Below are 21,200 nucleotides of genomic sequence, written 5' to 3' on the forward strand. Positions count from 1 at the left end.
GACAGACAAACGGATTGACCAATCACGGTGAAGGTTTCGTGTGACGAGTTCTTTCCGCGCCGCGTCACCCGACACGTCGCCCCTCCGTTCCTCTGTGTATCAGAGGGGGAGACAGGAGGAAGGAGGAGCAGGAGGAAACCCGACTGATTCATCCACGAGTTAAACTGATTTCTGCTCCTTATTTTCGCGGATAAATAATTGTTTTAAAAACAGAAAGTGTTAAACCGTACTGCCGCGGTTTGACACATATATTAGGGCTGTCAGCGTTAACGCGTTAATCTATGCGATTAATTTGGCCGCGTTAACGCACTAAAATATTTTAACGCAATTAACGCAACTTTGTTTACTTCCGGTGTGCATTGAAGTTTTTTCACTCCCCTGAGTGTCAAGCCGCGGCAGTACGGTTTAACACTGTATCCGCTTTTAAAACAATTATTTCTCCGCGAAAATAAGGATCATAAATCAGTTAAACTCGTGGATGAATCAGTCGGGTTTCCTCCTGCTCTCCTTCCTCCCGTCTCCCCCTCTGATACACAGAGGAACGGAGGGGCGACATGTCGGGTGACGCGGCGCGGAAAGAACTCGTCACACGAAACCTTCACCGTGATTGGTCAATCCGTTTGTCAACATTTTGCGAAAAAAACAACCAATGAACACTCAGTAAATCACAAAGGACCTCCCACCTCACAGGTAAAGCTCTACAGCAGCCTGTCAGTCAGAGAGCAGAGAACACGGCACGAGGACAATGTGTTTCAATATATATAGAGCTGAGATTGTTCTGGAATGTTTGATGTATAACACGTGGGCATGTGTCACATACAAACACCTTTAAAAGGTGAATTTACATTTTTTTGTAAAATGGAGACATGCCCCCAGCCTCCAGAGGGTGAACGTGACATATGTGAATGTCAGTCAGTTCCCAAGGCCACTGGTTCTGCTGTTCAGTGTTAAAGATGACAGGACCAATGTGTCTCAATATACTTTTTTTTTTTTTTACTAATCTGGATGTTTCACTGAAGAAACAATTCATCATCCACAATATTAAATACCTCGCTGGCACTTTATAGGTAGGAGCCTCTTTGAAAACACAGCTCTGTGTGAAGTTTGGTCTTTAAAAAGAAAAGAAAACAACTTTTAATCGCAATTAATGAATTTCAAAATGTGCGATTAATTAGTTAATTTTTTTTAATCGATTGACAGCCCTAATATATATATAGTTAAATATTGATATTTTATAGGAGTATGCCTGTATTTATTGTTTGAGGCCACTAGGTGGAGCCACTGGTGCATATTTTCCTTTCCTTCCTCTAATAATCCAATTGATGTTTTTCAATTCATAACCTTTAAGTAACCATAAATACATGCTTAATGTTTGTTGATTTCATTTATTTAAATATCATTAAATAAACTCAGGACTGGATGCAACAGGGTGGACATCATATCAGTGAAAAATAAATTTCATAAATTAAGGCAATTCCTTTCACATGCAAATTATGAATGTAACTTCCATTAAAAACCATTAATCACAAACACACATATTTAGTTTAGGAATAAAAAACGACAAATATAGAAGAACAACATTGAACTGAAGTCATGTTGGTGGAAACGTTGGCTGAACTTTCCAAATGTTTGAGCCAAGAAAACAACAACAACAGAAGACTTGAACAGCTGTTCCAACACGAGTGAATCCAAGAGAACGAGCGGTCAACAAAAGGTCAAATATTCACGCCGTAAAACAAAGGAACCCTAAATCTCAAAGAGAGGAGATCAGTAGAGGATGATGTTGAAGAAGAAAGGAGGATGGAGGCAATTACCCACAATCCTTTTCTCAATTCAGTCCTTCAGTTATGGAACTCAATGTCAGTTTCTACAGTCAAACTAAATGAAGTATTGAGTTTAAACTGAAGAGGAAAAAGGTTACAAATGTTCCTCAGTTTCTTCTCCGATGAGAATTCAGCTCAAACCAGTGAGGACATGAAACACTTTGACGATGTAAACTATTTAAATTCATATATGCATGACAATACATAACACATGAAACACAAGACCAGAGACACTCACATCAAAGAATATAAACGCATGTGTAGCTTCATCTTCGCTGAAGACACTTGTGTTGGAGTCTGGATCAGCCTGACAGTTCTTAAGGGTTTCACCAGATTTATTTCAGAGACTCTCAGGAATACTTCAAAGATGTTTGGAAATTACCGAGACAAGAGAATCTTGTTGAGGGAACTCCACGACTACTTAGTTTCTCGAGTGTGGATAATTAAATGTCGTGTCAGATTGGGCTTTTTTGAAAATGTTTGATCACAAACTAAACAACTAAATGTTTTCACTCCTGTGTGGATATTCATGTGAGAGGTCAGGCTTCTTTTATGTGGAAATGTTTTATCACAAAGTGAACAACTAAATGCGTTTCCTCTGTGGCCAGCCATGTGTCTCTTTAGATCAGTATGGAATCCATATCTGTTGTCACAAAGAGAGCATTTAAATGGTTTCTCTCCTGTGTGGACAGTCATGTGAATGTTCAAGTTTCCCTTTTTTGAAAATGTTTTACTACAAACTGAGCATTTAAATGGTTTCTCTCCTGTGTGGACAGTCATGTGATTGTTCAAGTTCCCCTTTTGTGTAAATGTTTGACTACACAATGAACAACGAAAGGCTTTTTTCCCTGTGTGGACAGCCATGTGTCTCTTTAGATCACCATTGAATCCAAATCTTTTGTCACAAAGAGAGCAATTAATTGGTTTATCTCCTGTGTGGACAGTGATATGCATGTTCAGGTGTCCCTTCTGGGTAAATGCTTTACCACAAACTGAACAACGAAACGGTTTCTCTCCTGTGTGGATATACATGTGTCTCTTTAGAGTATTATTGTATCTAAATATTTTTCCACACACAGAGCATTGAGCTCGTTTCTCTCCCGTGTGGACAGCCATGTGTCTCTTTAGATCACTATTGAATCGATATCTTTTGTCACAAAGCGAGCATTGAGCTGTTTTCTCTCCTGTTTTGGAGCTGCTGGGTTTCTCCAGATGTCCCTGGTGGTCAGAGCGTGCAGCACATGCAGGCGAGCTGCTTGATGTAGTTCCAGGACTACAGTTCACATCCCTTACAGGGACTTCTTTGTTTAGCAGAGGGTTCTCATCTGACTGAGGTTCCTGAGTCTCCTCCCCATCATCACTGTACTCAGTCTCAGTATCTGGTCCTGGATCGCTTCCTGGATCTAACTTCCTGTCTGGTTCTGGTCCTCCACAATGCGCTCCATCAGCTTCTGTCTCCATCGGTTCAGTTTGTCTTTGATGAAGCTGAGAGGACTGAGCTTCCTCTTCATCATCTTCCCTCTTTACAGGAGAGACTGAGAACCTGATACCAGCCTCCTGCAGCCCTGGAAGCTGCTCTCCCTCCTGATTGGTCCAGAGGTCCTCCTGTTCTTCTTTGATGTGGGGGGGCTCTGGGTCCTCCTGTTCCTCTTTGATGTGGGGGGGCTCTGGATCTTCTGGAGAATAATAAAATACATTAATACATCTTATGAATCTCATAAAAATACTCATTGAGATTAAAAATCTCCTAAACAAGAGAGTCCTGGCCAAGACCGCAGCAGTAGCACATCACAAAGTTTCAGACAGAAAACATTTTTTTAACATATATTGTTTTAGAACACAGCAGGAATGAAACCAAAACTAAGACCCAGTACACACACACCTTAGTCAAAGAAAACATCTACAACTAGAACGGGCACTCGGTAGAGCGCATACCTTCGCCGCAGCCACATGTTGCCATTAGTTGTCAATTGGATAAAAATTGACTGCGCTATGGTAAAAAGATGTTGACCTTTCCATGACCTTGACCCGATCGATCCCAAAATCGAATGGTCCCCGGATAATAACCAATCATCCCACCAAATTTCATGCGATTCGGTTTAATACTTTTTGAGTGATGCGAATAACACATAAACACGCATACAAATAAATACACAGCGATCAAAACATAACCTTCCGCATTTTTTATGCGAAGGTAACCAGATGAATCTCCCTCCAACTCTTTCAATCTATTTTTAAAAACACCTAAAGAGATTTAAAAGGTTCCTGTAGACCCAGGTCAGTCTGCTGCTAACTCACAGGAGCAGCAAACCTAAAATCCTTTCCCCCCCCATTTCTAGACGGACGTTAGGGACGGAGAGCAAGAGGCCTTGAGCGTACGTCAGAGCGAAGATGGTAGCTTCCAGGATTTTCCTGATTAATTAGTGTACAAAGATACGATGGAAGTACGTTTAGAATAGCCTTATAAATAAGGACATGCCAATGATTGTGTCTACGGATGGACAGAGCAGTCCAACCAACCCTAGCATACAGGGAGCAACGGGGAGTCAGAGTCTTAAGATTAGTTATGAACCTCAAAGCTCCATGGTAGACAGTATCTAAAGAGTGGAGACATTGAGAAGATGCCTGCATATATAAGACATCACCATCATCACAGGCAGCAACCAGTCTCTTTTTAGCATTAAAAGAAAAGCAAGACTTATTTCTGAAATAGAAACCCAACCTCAGCTTCAACTTCTTCACAAGTTGCTGAATGTGAGGTTGAAAAAGAGAGAGAATCATCAATTAAGAATCCCAAGTATGTATATGATGAAACAGACTCAATCACATTGCCCTGAAATGTAATCATAGCTGGAAGGTTCAGGGGCTTTTTCTTTGAGTTTGTAAACATCAGCTTTGCTTTAGCAGGACTTCAAATTAATTTCAACTCCTAAAAAGTGTGTTGCACAGTATCAAAAGCTTTTTGGAACTGAAAGAGAGCCTGATGCTGTGTAGGGGCAGAGCAGTAAATACAGTATCGTCTGCATAAAAGTAAAAATTAGCATTTGGCACATTTTGACCGATACTGTTGATATACATAATGATTAAAAGTGGTCCTAGGACCGAACCCTGGGGCACACCTTTTATTACATCAAGAGAGCTGGAGGTGATCCCTTCAGCCCGGACACACTGATCAGTTTGATAAATAATCTTAAACCAACAGTTTGTTCTGACAGTCCAATAATAACAAGTCTCTGCGTCTTCATTGCATCATCAACATTGTCCAAAGCCTTTAACAAGAGTAGAGAAAGGGCTGCACAGAGGTGTTTGTTATTCAAGCATTCAATAAAATCATTGACTACATTTAATGCTGCTGTGTTTGTAAGATGTGTTTAAAAAAAAATTTGATAATCAGATACTCCGGGCGGGAGTGGGATACTCACAAGCCCCCGGCTTTGTGATCGTATCATCTGATCTGCGTATGTCTTGGACACTCGGGTGAAGAGAGGAGCAGAGCTGTCAACTGATCACCACCTGGTGGTGAGTTGGATCAGATGGCAGGGGAGTCGGCTAGAAAGACCTGGCAAGCCCAAACGTGTAGTGTGGGTGAACCAGGAACGTCTGGGGGAGGAGCCGGTCCGGGATGTCTTCAGCTCCCACCTCCGGATGAACCTCTCACACATCCCGAGGGAGGTTGGGGACATGCCGTCCGAGTGGACCATGTTCAAAGCCTCTCTTGTGGAAGCGCTTGATAGGCGCTGGGGTTGGAAGGCCATCGGTGTCTGTCGTGGTGGCAACCCGAGAACCTGGTGGTGGACACCGGGGGTCAGGGAAGCCGTCAAGCTGAAGGAGGAGACCTACCTGGTTGGCCCGAATATCCCTGGCAGAGGCCGCTAAGGTTGTTAAAAAGCTCCTCCTCCTCACCCTCCTCCGGGGTGGATGAGTTCCACCCTGAGATGCTGAAGGCGCTGGACATTGTTGGGCTGTCTTGGCTGACACACCTCTTCAATGTCACATAGGGGTCAGGAACATAGGGGTCAGGATCATGGGGGTCAGGAACATGGGTCCTTGGACTGGCAGACCGGGGTGGTGGTTCTCATTTCCAAACAGGGGGACTGGAGAGTGTGCTTGAACTATCGTGGGATCACACTACTCAGCCTCCCGGGGGAAGTTTAAGTCCCGGTCGTGGAACTGTGGACCAGCTCTTTACCCTCGCAAGGGTCCTCGAGGGGTCCTGGGAGTTTGCCCAACCAGTCTACATGTGCTTTGTGGACCTGGAGAAGGCTTTGGACCGGGTCCCTCGGTGAATGTTGAGGGGGTGCTGCGGGGGTCTGGGGTTCCGGACTCGTTGCGACGGGCTATCCGGTCTCTGTACCCTGCAGTAGGAGCTGTGTTCGCATTCTCGGCAGTAAGTTAGACACGTTCCCGGTGGGTGTTGGTCTCCGCCAGGGCTGCCCTTTATCACCGGTCCTGCTTGTGATTTTCATGGACAGGATATCTAGGTGCAGCAGGTCAGGTTTGGGGGTGGACCATGTTGAGCCTTTGGTACGATACTTCACCATTTACAATCTGGCAACACGGAGCACCTCGCCGCCTCCACTAGTTAATTGTTGTTTGTGCTATAAACTACTACCAGCGCCACCGCTCCCATAGCGCACTACGCGCTGTGCGTAGGGCACCACGTCCTGAGGGGGCTCCACAAAACAGGCAACAAAAAAATCCTAATAGTTATAATGCCGATATTATTTCAGTCTAGAAATATTAGGCACCTTTTAGGCATGTACATCACAAAACAGGCAGAACAAGAGAGATATTTAAATCGCTCAGCAGCTTTTTCACAAACTCAAATCTGGTCACCCTAAATTAACGGTCTTCTCTTTAACTACTACCAGTGTTGGGAGTAACGCGTTACAAAGTTATAACGCGTTACTGTAATTCCACTACTTTTAGTGGCATGTAACGAAGTATTTTTTTTAATCAACTAACGCAGTTACAATTACTGAAATGAGTTAGTTACTCGCGCTGCTCTCTTTTGTGAAAAATGAACACTTGCAGACAAGAAGACAAGCTAGGCTACTTTAGCTGCTTCTGATCCGACATCGCAGGACCTTGGTGGCGCAATGATGGAACGTCTCGGACGTTATGGACTGATGACACGGAGACGGGACGACGTTATTAATCCTCACTTTATTGGGCCTCCACCAACACAGACAGCGTGCTCCTCTCGGCTCAGCAGCTCGAATGTCAACAACAGCGGTTCCCGTCAACCAACCTTAACTCCCGTTTTCCGGCAGGTTAACCCCGCCCCACCTCTACTCCGCCAATCACAGGCACGCCCCCTCGACCAGCATGCACGGTGCCACACTGTGATTGACAGCCACTTCACAGGGTCGCTACAATATACACCAATCGAATCAATCAATGAGCATTAAACCACATCATGGCCGACAGTGCGGATACAAAGAGCTTTCTCTCCTTGAAGTATGGACATTACTTTTCGCTCGTCGAAATTAAAGACAAAAATGTAGTGGTGAGTTGTAAATTATGTGCAGGTGCAAAGACCCTATCCACATCTAAGACAGTTATTTTGTATAAAGTTAAGTATTAAAAGGGACTTTTGTACTACTGCTTGATTTGAAGGCCTGTTGCCCTGTTGATTGCAATAAATAGGTCTACAACATGTTTATTGTGTTTGACTGTTCAGTACTGTTCATTACATTAAAAAAGCAGACATAAAAGTAACTTACCCTAGTAACTAATTACTTTTAATACACAGTAAGTAGTAAAGTAATTAAATTACTTTAAAAAGAAGTAACTAGTAACTGTAACTAATTTCTAATTTTCAGGAACTTGCCCAACACTGACTACTACACACCTAATAACTATCAAAATATAGCACCGCCAAAGCGAGCGAACATCACATTCATATATAAATGGCGCTTGTGTTCGTTTCTCGCCTGTAAACACCAACAGATTCACATTAATAGCTGCGTCACTGTCTGTGTTCTGCTGGTCTAACTTGTTTGACAAGAATTACGGCTCCAGTCATGCAAAACCCTGCTACTGCCCCCTACTGGCGAACACAAGTATCGCCCTGCAGCTACTTCAGGGGAAAGCAGGTGAGTTTTAAGTTCACACAAAGTGTTTAAAATGATAATAATATGACAATAAGGATGGTGAGGGCAAGGTACTAACACAATATAATACAATAACAATTCAGACAACAATATCTGCTCTTAAAATGTCCAGGGTGCCACCTGTAGTACATTAAAAAGCGCAATATGTACCTCTAAGATGTGGTACAGTAGAAAATAAAATAAGTACCTCTCAGATGTATTACAGTAAAAAGTAAATATGTACACTACCGTTCAAAAATTTGGGATCACTTAGAAATGTCCTTATTTTTCAAAGAAAAGCAGTTTTTTTTCAATGAAGATAACATTAAATCAATCAGAAATACACTCTATACATTGTTAATGTGGTAAATGACTATTCTAGGTGGAAACGTCTGGTTTCTAATGAAATATCTCCATAGGTGTATAGAAGGCTATTCCATGCGAGAAATTGCAAAGAAACTGAAAATGTCCTCCAGCGGTGTGTACTACTCCCTTCAGAGAACAGCACAAACGGGCTCTAACCAGAGCAGAAAGAGAAGTGGGAGGCCCCGGTGCACAACTCAGCAAGAAGACAAGTACATTAGAGTCTCTAGTTTGAGAAATAGACGCCTCACAGGTCCTCAACTGGCAGCTTCTTTAAATGGTACCCGCAAAACGCCAGTGTCAACGTCGACAGTGAAGAGGCGACTCCGGGATGCTGGCCTTCTAGGCAGAGTGGCAAAAAAAAGCCAGATCTGAGACTGGCCAATAAAAAGAAAAGATTGGTATGGGCAAAAGAACACAGGCATTGGACAGAGGAAGATTGGAAAAGGTGTTCTGGACAGATGAATCCAAGTTTGAGGTGTTTGGATCACACAGAAGAACATTTGTGAGACGCAGAACAGGTGAAAAGATGCTGGAAGAGTGCCTGACACCATCTGTCAAGCATGGTGGAGGTCATGTGATGGTCTGGGGCTGCTTTGGTGCTGGGAAAGTGGGAGATTTGTACCAGGTAAAAGGGATTTTAAATAAGGAAGGCTATCACTCCATTTGGCAACGCCATGCCATACCCTGTGGGCAGCGCTTGATTGGAGCCAATGTCCTCCTCCAACAGGACAATGACCCAAAGCACACCTCCACATTGTGCCAGAACTATTGAGGGAAGAAGCAGGCAGCTTGCTGTCTGTAATGGAGTGGCCAGTCACCAGATCTCAACCATTGAGCTGTTGTGGGAGCAGCTTGACCGTATGGTCCTCAAGAAGTGCCCATCAAGCCAATCCAACTTGTGGCAGGTGCTTCAGGAAGCGTGGGGTGACATGTCAACAGATTACCTCAACAAATTAACAGCTAGAATGACAAAGGTCTGCAATGCTGTCATTGCTGCAAAAGGAGCATTCTTTGACGAAAGCAAAGTTTGAAGAAAAAAATGAATACTTCAAATAAACATCATTATTTCTAACCTTGTCAATGTCTTGACTATATTTTCTATACATTTTGCAACTCATTTGATAAATAAAAGTGTGAGTTTTCATGGAAAACACGAAATTGTCTGGGTGATCCCAAACTTTTGAATGGTAGTGTATAGATATATATTGAGGTAATAATCTACTAATTTTGAAAGGTAGTGTACCTCTGAGGTATAGTACGGTTAAAAGTACAAAATGTACCTCTGAGATGTAAGATAGTGAAAAGGACAATGTGAAATGGCAGTACAGTAGAAAGTTCAATATTCATTTCTGATATGAAGTAAAGACCCACCTGCTCGTTGGACCCGGACTTCCGGGTTGAACACAGCGTGCAGCAGCTTCCGGTGCCGCTCGTTCTCCTCTTTTAAACTACAAAGTTCCTCCTCGTACTCTGCGATCGTTCTTTCAAACAGCCCGCAGATCTCCTGCGCAGCCGCAGTGAGTCGCTGGTTGACTAAACCTCTCAGCATTTGGGCTTTAGACATGTTCACGAGTTCAGAAACGTTTCCTCCAGACAGCTCCGGGAAACACGCCGGGGAAGACCCCGGACCGGCTGGAGGGTTGATATCTCCCAGCTGGCCTGAACGCCTCTGGATCCCCCGGAATGAGCTGAAGTGTTGCGGGTGAGAGGGAGTCTGGGTCCGCTGCTGGTCCGCTGCCCCGCGGACCAAGCGGATATGGATGGAACTCCGGTAAACACGCGTCGCTCACTCGGCTCCGCTCGGCTCCGCTCGGTGTCGCTCGGCTCCTGCTAGCTCGCTGACGTCATGAGCTCCGAAGGACACGGAGACAATCCGGACGATTCAAATGAAACGGACAACAAAGAGTCACGTGGACATTGTGGGTCGATGAAGGGTACGGTTCAACAGTCGGTCCCGTTAACTGTCGTCATAGTTACGGCAGCCGTTGAGAACAGCAAGAGAACACATAGCTGTCCTCGTGAATGCCGGATTGTTTAATTCTGCATGTCTAACGTTCTCGTAAAGTCTCTGGTCTAAACATACTGGACTAGACGTTGTAGTCCTTTGAGGAATAGAGTCCGCTCGAGTGCTGCTGCTGCTGCTGCTTCTTCTTCTTCGTTTTCTTCTTCGTTTTCTTCTTCTTCTTCTGGTTTAACGGCTGTTGTCATCCATCTTATTGGTGCATTACCGCCCCCTTCTGGTCCGGAGTATGGATCAGACGATAGACTTATTACACTCTTTACAACAAATGGCCGTTCCTTTGAAATAAAGTTCAACTTTGTAGTGTAGAATAACTCTGTTGTACAGTAAAAAAGAAGAAAAAAAAAAATATATAGAGAGAGAAACAGTTGACAGTCAGGGACCTAAAGTAATATTCATATATAATATTTCTTTACAATATTTCAGCTTTATCAAACAACTAGATGGCTGTTAAAAATCAGACGATTCAAAAGGTCTTTAAATTAATGAGGCAGATGTGTTTGAAGTCGAGGTGAAAATACACAATCACGCATTAGAGGCAACAAGACATTGCAACATTTGACAAGTGAAATAATATTTTCCAGAAAAGTGTATTTTACTCTATTTTGTCCGTTTTTTAGTAAGATAAAATTAATGAAGTTGTGTTGATTCAATTCAATTCAGTTTATTTGTATAGCCCAATTTCACAAATTACAAATTTGTCTCGGAGTGCTTTACAATCTGTACACATAAACATCCCTGCCCCAAAACCTCACATCGGACCAGGAAAAACTCCCAAATAACCCTTCAGGGGGAAAAAAAGGGAAGAAACCTGCAGGAGAGCAACAGAGGAGGATCCCTCTCCAGGATGGACAGAACAATAGATGTAATGTGTACAGAAGGACAGATTTAGAGTTTAAATACATTACATGAATATGACAGAGTGTATGAATAGTTCATAGTAGGCATATTCCACGATGGAGACCTCCACGATCCATCAGGCAGATGGCGGTGGGGAGGAGGAGTGGGCGGAGTCTCAACAGTGGGCGGAGTCTCAACAGGACAGTGGCGTAGTCATGAGCAGGAATTGCACGACCCAGACGATCCATCAGGCAGATAGGATCTATGCCGTCTCATAGGGTCCGATGACCCCATGAGACGTGAAGTCAAAAGGACTCCGGGGAGAAAGCAGAGTTAGTAACGTGTGATGGAGAGATGAAAATTCATCCTTAAGGAGAGAAAAAAGAGGAGATAGGTACTCAGTGCATCCTAAAACGTCCCCCGGCAGCTATAAGCCTATAGCAGCATATCAAGGGGCTGGACCAGGTGAACCTGATTCAGCCCTAACTATAAGCTCTGTCAAAGAGGAAGGTCTTAAGTCTACTCTTAAACGAGGTGACTGTGTCTGCCTCCCGGACTGAAATTGGAAGCTGGTTCCATAAAAGAGGAGCTTGATAACTAGATAGATTCATGATTCTGGTTTAAGTGTAAGTACAATATCATATATATTTGTATTTAGGCTGTCTGGATAGACTTCGCTGCTGCCCTCTGGTGGAAGCGTATTGACACTGCGACTGATTTCATCTTTAGATCTGATTAATTCATGAAAAATGAAAAACAATACCACAATCTAATGATTACAGACAAACACTCATTTCATATTCCACTTATTTTAGAAGCATTTGCAATGAAAAGGGACCATGTTGGAAAAGATATTTGTCAAATTGTCAATTTATTAATCTTTTATTGTATTTTGTTTTCATCAAAACAACTACTACTTTATTGAAACATTTAAAAATATATATTTTTTATTTTTATCATGATGTTTACATATATATATACATATATTTATATGCAACATTTCGGATTACTTCCATTCCAATGTTTATTTTTTAGGTTTTAAAGTCACGGTACATCATTGTTATTGGACACTGTGTTCACATTTAGTTAGAATAAAGTGAGAGTTTTATCAAAATATATTTTTTGCTTTATTTGAATATATTAAAAGAAAATACTAATAATGGCTCGCTGATAATACTTAATTTAATTCAACTCAATTTTACAAATTATAAATTGATTTGGATGCAAACAAAAATAATACGGGTCATGGTTACATAATCCATGTTAGTAAATCTGAGGAAACCGCTGACAACCAAAGAGTTTAATCAACTTAAAGAAAACGTCTGGCTTCATATACATTTATTTTCTTAGACCACTTTCCTAAAAAAGTAAATCCAACACCTTTTTTCAGTGTACTTGACCCACACTGCAAAAAAATCTTGTGTTGGATTTACTCAAGTTTTTCGAGAATTGACTCGTGACGAACACGGAAAAAAACAAACCAAAAAAAGGGAAACACCTCTCGGCGTCACCGGTGCTGCCCGGGCTCCAGGTCCATCAGCAGCTCTCCTCCACAGGAGCGGTTCAGCAGCTCCTTCAGGGCTTCGTTCACGTCGTAGTTGAAGACGGTGGAGAAGCTGCAGCCAGGGAAAGCTCCTCCTCCTCCTCCTCCTCCTCCTCCTCCGTCCGCGGGGAGCGAACCCATCACCTCCTGCACCCACTGCAGCTCGCGGCTGAGCTCCAGCCGCAGCGCGTCGAAGCGGCTCTGCCTCTCCCGGTAGCGGCTGCCGACGGCGCCGAGGCCGCTGCCGAAGGCCTTCACGTCGCCCTGCAGGCTCCTCTTCAGCGCCTCCACCTTGCGGAACTCGTAGCGGATCTGCGAGAGCTCGTGGCGCGCGTCTTCGCTCTCCTCCTTGTACCAGGCCTCCTTCTCGTTGTAGGCGGACACCATGGCGTCGATGTCCTGCTGCAGCGAGTCGTGGGCCGCCGCCAGGCGGGAGAAGGAGCCCTCCATGCGGTCGATGTCCTCCACCACCTGGGCGAAGCGCTCGAAGTTGACGTAGGTGTTGTTGGGCGGCATGCTGGAGTGGGACTTGATGGTGTACTCCCTCAGCCGCGAGGTCTTCAGCTGGCGGCGCTCGCGCTTCTTGGGCTCGCGGGCTTTGCTCTCCTCCTTGTGCTCGATGGACTTTAAGAGAAGGGCGGGTCAGTATCCTCACGGGGCGACGGACGGATCTCAGGCGACACGTTTACAACTATCGCAACACCTGAACGCGCCGTCATGTCGGGATCTAACCTATGACCTTTATCCGTCTCATAACACGTGGACGCGGCGGCTCAGAGGATCATTTCATCGTCTTTTTGGGGTAAAAACGAGTTCAAATGTAAGTAAAACATCGGATGCATGAATTATAATCTCTAGTAAAATATTAATAGAGAGAAACATCATCGCGACTGCTGGACTTCAAAATAAAAGGTAAAGAATGTCATGCATCTGTAATTCTTCCACGTCACCTTGATCCACGGGTGAGTCAGAGCCTCTTGAATCGTTAATCTCTTCCTGTCAGAGAGAAGAAAAGTGACCAAGTAATAATAAGAACAATAATCGTGGATCAGAACCGGAGGACGGGCTTCTCTGCCCGCTCTCACTCCTTGTCCTTCTCCAGCAGCTGGCCGATGAACTTCTTGGCCGTCTCGCTGGTGTGGCCGAAGAACTCCTCGTCGAAGTCGTAGCTGACGGCCGAGATGTTGTCCAGCGTGTCCTGCTTGCTCTCCCCGAGGAACGGAGACGCGCCGCTCAGCCTGGAACACAAGAGGGCGCCGGTGAGACGGCGTCCGGGCCGCGGAGCCTGAGAAGCGACGGTCACTTGCAGGATGTAGGTGATGACCCCGATGCTCCACATGTCGGCCTCCAGGCCCAGCGGCTCGTAGTTCACGATCTCCGGGGCTTCGGAAGGACAACGGGCGACATGTTTGGTGAAGGTTAGAACGACGCGTCACCGGATCACTTCCTCTTCGGCTTCCTCTGGTTTCTGGAGCTTTTAAAGTGAATGAGGTCAAAGAGTTAACTTTCTCACCGACGAACTCGGGCGTTCCGAAGATGTTCTTGAACTCAACGCCGGCTTCGATCTTGTGGGCGAGACCGAAATCGATGAGTTTGATTCTGGGCAGCGGCGCGTTCTTGTCCAGCAGCATGATGTTCTCAGGCTGCGGAGGAGAGAAGACGAGAAACATCTGAGTGAACCATGTCGGCCCGGTGCGTCCGGCACTCGTCTGGTCCGGACCGACCTTGAGGTCAAAGTGGGCGATCTTCCTGGCGTGCAGGTAGTTGACCCCCTCCAAGATCTGCTTGATGAACTGAGTGGCCTCTTCCTCGCTCAGAGACTCCTTCTGCGCCAGGAAGTCGAACAGCTCGCCTCCAGAGACCCTGAGCAGACGAGCGAAAGGGCATCGACCCAAATACTATGTTCTACATGTGGTCCACCAGAGAGTGGCTCAAATTACAGAGGGACATCAACACATCCTCAATGTGCATTACTATTCCTTAAAGTGTTGGTTCTGCTGCCCCCTGTGGACTAAAGTGGTAGTGTTGGTTGTGGCGCCCCCTGTGGACTAAAGTGGTCGTGTTGGTTCTGGTGCCCCCTGTGGACTAAAGTGGTAGTGTTGGTTCTGGTGCCCCCTGTGGACTAAAGTGGTAGTGTTGGTTGTGGCGCCCCCTGTGGACTAAAGTGGTAGTGTTGGTTCTGGTGCCCCCTGTGGACTAAAGTGGTAGTGTTGGTTGTGGCGCCCCCTGTGAACTAAAGTGATAGTGTTTGTTGTGGTTCACCAAAAGTTACCATTAAATAGTTCCTCATTAGCATACTTAAACATGACTTATTTTACCGTCACATTTATTTTAATATAGGTAATCGACTGAGGAGTTATTTGGGGGATTTCTGCTTCACAAATATAAGATAAAAAGACACAACTTCTGGTATTGACCTCTGACCTTCACACATTGAAGAGGAATTAGCTCTACTAATTATAATTCCCTGCTTTTATTCTTGAAGGAACCCCGCCCATGTGAACAGCCGCGCGGCCACTCACAGCTCCAGGATCAGCACCACGTCGGTGCGGTTCTCGTAGACGTCGTGCAGCGTGACGATGTTGGCGTGGCGGATCTGCTGCAGGATGTCCACCTCGCGCTCGATCTCCTCCCGCCGCACGCCGCGAGAGCTCGCCATGCTCTGACGCTTCTTGATGAACTTGGCGGCAAATTCCCGGCCCGTGCTTTTCTCTCTGCATTGCTTCACGATGGCGAACTGGCCGCTGAGAACACGAAGGAAACGCGTTTTTATTATCTGAGCTCATCACAGATACATTGGTGTCCCAACGTCTGGATGCGAGTCGAGAAAATACAAGAAATGTTAAAAGAAAAAGAAAAGATTTAATTTAAATGTTCCAGTTTTTTGTCACAATTCCACCAAACAACACATTTTAGGAGACGACATTTTTAAATTTTTTTTTATGAATGTCAGAAAAGTATACAAGTGAATATATTGTCATGTGATTCTTTTTAAACTGTTAAATATAAGTCAGAGTATTGGAATAAAAACAAGCAACAGCTCGCTCACTGTCCCTTTTAGAGAGATAAATGGCCTTTTTCATTCTTATACACTTATTTAAAGCCACTCCGAGAAACGTTCCTCTCGTGTTGATTGTGGCGCCCCCTTGTGGACGGACACGGTAGTGTGAGCACCAACACCTCAGATTCCTCTCAGTGACGTCATCGTGCGGAGTCGAACTCTTCAACTCAATATAATTGTTGTCTTTAAAACAAACACATGTGTGCCCGGCTAATAATTAAATATCACTAATGATACAAACATTATTAATATGTGTATTTTGTAGAGCACGTTTTTTTACATCCCAAGGTGGAGACTTGTTGGTGTGTATAGTTGTGTGTCCAGCTCTCAAGGCTGCAGGTCTAGCTGCTGTAACGTAACACTCTTCCTCTGCAGTAGAAATAGCCGCAGCTAAAGATAGAAGAGTCCTTTGAAGAACAGCTGTCTCTCCCGACCGAACTCTGGGCCTCAAATGCAACACGGTGGAACGGACATTTTACGGCAACGTGCCGTAATCGCAACGTACGATTCACTCTGACGGTGTTTTTTCTCCCTCAGATTGTACTCAACGCTACGACTCCCAGAATGCATTGCTTTCACGGTATCGGAAGGCGAAACACGGCTGTCTGTCAAACAGGAAGCTTCAGGCGCACACAGGCCGCTGATGATTCTGTGTCTTTCCATATTGTTAATAACCGGAGAAGTGACCTTCAGCTTTGAGTCCGACTGGCACTTTATTTTGAAATTATGAACAACTCTCACAAACTTCTTTAGGATGTCAGGATCAGTGTAACTGTAAAGTACAATATGTAATGGAGTAATGGAATAATAATGTGAAGAATTATATATAATATAATTCTTCACATAATTATAATATACATATATATATAATTCTTCACATAATTATAATAAACATATATATATATGTGTATATATATATGTATATATTATATATACATAATTCTTCACATAATTATAATATACATATATATAATTCTTCACATAATTATAATAAACATATATATATATGTGTATATATGTTTATATTATATATACATAATTATAATATACATATATTTATGTATATACATATATATATATAAATACATTAATGTTAATCCATTAATAAAACAATATTAAGTTCCAGTATGGTACTATAGTTTTTAGTTGCAGTTCACTTCCACGTTGATCTTTGAGTTATATTTGTATTCATCACCTAAGTATATATTTATTCATCCACCTGATGCCAGTGTTCTTCTACATGTATTCATGACGTCATCGTGGCCACGGATCTTTATATTCACGACCAGCTGTCTGGATTCTGATTGGCATTAAGCGTCGTGATGGGGTCACGTGGTCACGTGGTTCCGTACCTGCCCAGCTCCTCTCCGATGTGGTAGGAGGCCTCCACCTTGTGCTGCTGGAAGCGGCTCATGCTGCAGGCGAGAGACTGTCCACGTCATCATATCAACAGGATTAATCATGTAAATATAATAACTTCATAACACCGAGCGGCTCTAGAACATGCAGTCCGACCGGCCGGACACCGGAGCACGAGGCGCTGGAACAACAACAACAACAACAACAACAACAACAGATCCCACATGTCCTACGGTGTGAACGTCTGACTCCCCTCGCGCGCGCCTCTCCAGCGGGCACGAGCGCGGGGAGCGCGTCACCGCGGACTCCTTCAGGGGGGCGTTGTTGCGGACCCACGAGGGTCTCCCCGAGCTGGTCCAGCACTACCGGGTCCGCCCCATCCAGCCCTTTGGGGAGTACCTGACCTGCAGCTGGCGCCAGGTGAGGGGTCACATGACTCACCAAGACGTCACATGGTTTCTGACGTCCGCGCTCCTCGGAGGACGAGTCGGACGACTTCGTTGGTTCGATTCTCACGTGGAGAAGTTTCAGCTCAAAGGCACTTCGTCAGAGGGCTTCACGTTGGTAACTTTATTAAAAGCTGTTTTTATTCTTCTTGTCAACAGAAACGTGCAAAGAATACATAAAAAGTGTTTACATTTGTTTTGTATTGTTAAAAATACAATCATGTACGAACTAAACGCGTCATGTGCGTTTTCCAAATCACACAAAGTGTTGTTGACGTCGTTTTATTGATAACAACAGTCATTAAAACCCAACCCGTCTGCAGGTGAGCTGTACGACGTGGTGGACCTCCGCGCCGCAGGGCGCTCCGGGCTCAGTGTTCAGGCTCCACCTCCCGGAGAGACCCGGAGGGGCCAGCCGCCGCCGGAATCCAGGAGCAGGAAGCTCACGGGAACGTTGTCCCTCACTCAGGTGTGACGGCTGAGGGGAGGAACACTCCGACATTTGACTGAGGTAAAACCCCTCAAATAGACCCCATTCAAATGAATGCAGCGGGGCGGTCAGAGCGGCGTCGTGTAAACTAAACCGACTATTTCCTCATTTGGAAAACTTTTTTACTCAAAGACTAAATGTGTTAAAGCTGCATTCTCTCTCCTGACCACCAGGGGGCGACTCCTCTGGTTGTATAGAAGTCTATGCTTCATGTGTTAAAGCTGCATTCTCTCTCCTGACCACCAGGGGGCGACTCCTCTGGTTGTATAGAAGTCTATGCTTCATGTGTTAAAGCTGCATTCTCTCTCCTGACCACCAGGGGGCGACTCCTCTGGTTGTATAGAAGTCTATGCTTCATGTGTTAAGGCTGCATTCTCTCTCCTGACCACCAGGGGGAGAATCCTCTGGTGGTATTAGGTCTCAGTGCTCGTGTCTTTCAGGGCGTCCCTCCGGTCCCAAAGAGAGTTCTTCTGGGAGTCTGAGGAAACACAAACCCGGAGCTGACCCAGTTCAACACCGCTCAGCCCAGCTACCCTGAGACCAGGACCACATCCCTACCCATGCTGAACCACAGGGAGGAGCAGGAGGAGGAGGAGGAGCTGTACTCCAACCAGCTCAGCACTCCCTTCTCCCCCACGCCACTGGAGAGGAGCACCTGTCTCACCTACTCCCTCCACGACCCCAGAGACAGCTCCTGGTCGAGGTCCAACCCGCTGTACCAGACCTCTACGCGGTCCGGCGGGGGTTTAGGTTTACGGGGAGACGCCACGTACGCCGAGGTCCCTCGGAGGCCCTCACCTGATGGCTCCTACGAGCCGATGAGCCCAGCTGAGATCTAGGGGGACCCGTACAAGTCCCTGGAGGACCTGAAGGACCTGAGGTCCACTTGGGGGAACCACGTGAGTCAGAGCCAATCCTCTGTGGGTGTTACTGGAAGCAGAGCGCGTGGAGTTTAACGTCTTCTTTCTGTCCGCAGCACGGGAAGAACTTCCTCCCGGATTCCAAGAGGAAATAAAAAAGGACTCAACGACTGTTTTTATATTACAGAAATTAAATAAATGATGATAATGTTTATTCAAGTCATGTAGGAACATTAAAACACTGCGAAGGACATCTGAGTTATTATAAGACAATTTAAAGACAACATTTCTCTAATTTGTATTAAGTAATTAGTCGTAGTATTGTAGTAGTTGTTGTTGGTTCAGTATTTATTTATTTTAGAATTTTTAAATTCAGATAAATTCATTTTAAAAATGAAAGTCAATCATATTTCAAGTTTATGTCACTTTTCATGTTAAACTCATATTTACATTTTTTTATTTGACTGAATTTATTTATTCAAATATACATGTTTAAACCTACACAATAAATATATATATATAAACTGTATTTTTCCCTAAAAATGGAAATAAACTGACGTTCCATAAAATGACAGATTTTAGGAGACGCCATTTCTTTGGTTATGAATGTTAGAAAAGTATACAAGCAAATATATTGTCATGTGATTCTTTTTAAACTGTTAAATATAAGTCAGAGTATTGAAATAAAAACAAGCAACAGCTCGCTCACTGTCTCTTTTAGAGAGATAAATGGCCTTTTTCATTCCTATAAACTTATTTAAAGCCACTCCGAGAAACGTTCCTCTCGTGTTGATTCTGGCGCCCCCTTGTGGACGGACCCGGCAGTGTCTCTGAGCACCAACACCTCTGATTCCTCTCAGTAACGTCATCGTGCGGATTCGAACTCAACTCAATATAATTGTTGTCTTTAAAACAAACACGTTTGCCCGGCTAATAATAAAATATCACTAATGATACAAACATTATTAATATGTGTATTTTGTCGAGCACGTTTTTTTTAGGTTTTTGAACACAATGAAAACTTTACTTTTAAGTTAAAGAATATTTTGCCCTAAAAATGTAAAAAACTAACGTTACTCCGGGTGACAGGGCAACATGGAGAAGCTTGTTGATCCTGAGGTATTTACATAAACAGGCCTGTCGGTTTCCGGAGATACTGCAGTTACAGTTCATATATCGATCCCATCGGGAAGGAGCTCCTTATCGATTATTACTTTGACAGCGTGAGGAAGCCCCGCGTGAGCAGGGCATCAAAAAATTGAGTTAGACTCTTATTGGTCCTCTCCACGGAAATCTTTAGTAAAAGGCGAAAGATTTATGCGCTTTGAAGAGAACCAAGAGTGATACCGGGAGAGAGCCGGAGAGCGCCACCACACTCCCGGTAACACGCGCTTCACTCCCGGTGCGTGAGAAACCGCACCACGTAATAAAGTAACACAAACACATTGCGACGTGTTGTCGATCTTTGTACTTGATTAAAATATGAATCTATATTTTAAAACGTGTCGTTCCAGCTTGTTCTTCCTTTTTTAAATTGTGACGCAAGGCATGCTGGGACATGAGCATGTTGGTTCCGCCGGATGTCCGGCTTTCTTTATCGTTTTGATTGAATTCTATCGAATCGAGATACTTTAACGCGCCGTGATTTGTGGTCTTATTCACACGGTCACTGTTAACGTGCTGTCCCTGAGAAGAGCACAACACCCGAGAAATAATTAGAAAAAGTCGATCTCAGGTTGGTTATATACCGTTTAAATCGCGCAAACATTATATAAACTTTGCCTCTCATCAGTAACAACATCATTTATATATATATATATATATATATATAAATATAATCCAGTAATATAGAAGATAAACTAACACATTTTGTCTGTAGATTGATATTAAACAAATAATACATTCAACCAGATGGATGAAATTAATTCATCCATCTCGATTGTTCTTCTTGTTGTTGTTTGAAGAACATTTTATATTAATATATATGTCGAGAACTAACTTAGAAGAGATACATTTATTTCAATTTGTATTACCTAAATTAATCTTTGGTTCATCATTCTTTAACGTTCTTCATTTATTATTTTGCATGTTATATTTTTAGCGTGATATTCCTGTAATGTAGATATCATGCATTTGGTGTCACACAAACACCTCATACACAATGTTGAGTCATTAAATACATCCATGTTGTCCCGGTGTCCACTATAATTCACATTCATAGCAGGACTATTATTTAAAAAACAAATAACTGAAATGCTTTCTGAACTAACTATATTATTCCGTACATGTTAATAAAC

At 43.9% G+C, this 21,200-nt stretch overlaps 2 protein-coding genes, 1 non-coding gene and 1 pseudogene across 6 annotated transcripts; 1 reads left to right on the forward strand and 3 right to left on the reverse strand.

The window, feature by feature from the left end:
* Nucleotides 1-1,365: 1,365 nt before the first annotated feature.
* On the reverse strand, nucleotides 1,366-10,410 carry LOC130193016 (gastrula zinc finger protein XlCGF57.1-like). Of its 2 annotated transcripts, none has more exons than XM_056413318.1 (2): nucleotides 9,656-10,410; nucleotides 1,366-3,490 (listed from the first exon to the last, which is right to left on the reverse strand). In XM_056413318.1, exons 1-2 carry the CDS (start codon nucleotides 9,846-9,848, stop codon nucleotides 2,241-2,243), a joined length of 1,443 nt encoding a protein of 480 aa, XP_056269293.1. In that variant the 5' UTR covers nucleotides 9,849-10,410; the 3' UTR covers nucleotides 1,366-2,240. The 2 variants fall into 2 exon arrangements, with proteins under 2 accessions (XP_056269293.1, XP_056269292.1); XM_056413317.1 differs by having other exon boundaries at nucleotides 1,366-3,499.
* A 533-nt stretch (nucleotides 10,411-10,943) lies between these two features.
* On the reverse strand, nucleotides 10,944-17,430 carry LOC130193010 (death-associated protein kinase 3-like). Of its 3 annotated transcripts, XM_056413302.1 has the most exons (8): nucleotides 17,101-17,331; nucleotides 15,210-15,431; nucleotides 14,412-14,550; nucleotides 14,201-14,330; nucleotides 13,995-14,070; nucleotides 13,773-13,925; nucleotides 13,638-13,683; nucleotides 10,944-13,311 (listed from the first exon to the last, which is right to left on the reverse strand). In XM_056413302.1, the coding sequence occupies exons 1-8, from the start codon at nucleotides 17,160-17,162 to the stop codon at nucleotides 12,652-12,654; spliced, it is 1,488 nt and encodes a 495-aa protein (XP_056269277.1). In that variant the 5' UTR covers nucleotides 17,163-17,331; the 3' UTR covers nucleotides 10,944-12,651. The 3 variants fall into 3 exon arrangements, with proteins under 3 accessions (XP_056269277.1, XP_056269275.1, XP_056269276.1); XM_056413300.1 differs by adding an exon at nucleotides 17,341-17,430 and having other exon boundaries at nucleotides 13,638-13,925; nucleotides 13,995-14,330; nucleotides 17,101-17,163; XM_056413301.1 differs by having other exon boundaries at nucleotides 13,995-14,330.
* LOC130193251 (uncharacterized) lies at nucleotides 17,351-19,058 on the forward strand (annotated as a pseudogene).
* Nucleotides 19,059-20,133: 1,075 nt separating this feature from the next.
* Nucleotides 20,134-20,247, reverse strand: LOC130193397 (U5 spliceosomal RNA). The gene has a single exon (XR_008831632.1). It is a non-coding gene; the product is annotated as a U5 spliceosomal RNA (small nuclear RNA).
* Between the last annotated feature and the right edge of the window lie 953 nt (nucleotides 20,248-21,200).

This window comes from Pseudoliparis swirei, chromosome 4 (genome assembly GCF_029220125.1).
Source record: "Pseudoliparis swirei isolate HS2019 ecotype Mariana Trench chromosome 4, NWPU_hadal_v1, whole genome shotgun sequence".
NCBI classification, from domain to species: domain Eukaryota; kingdom Metazoa; phylum Chordata; class Actinopteri; order Perciformes; family Liparidae; genus Pseudoliparis; species Pseudoliparis swirei.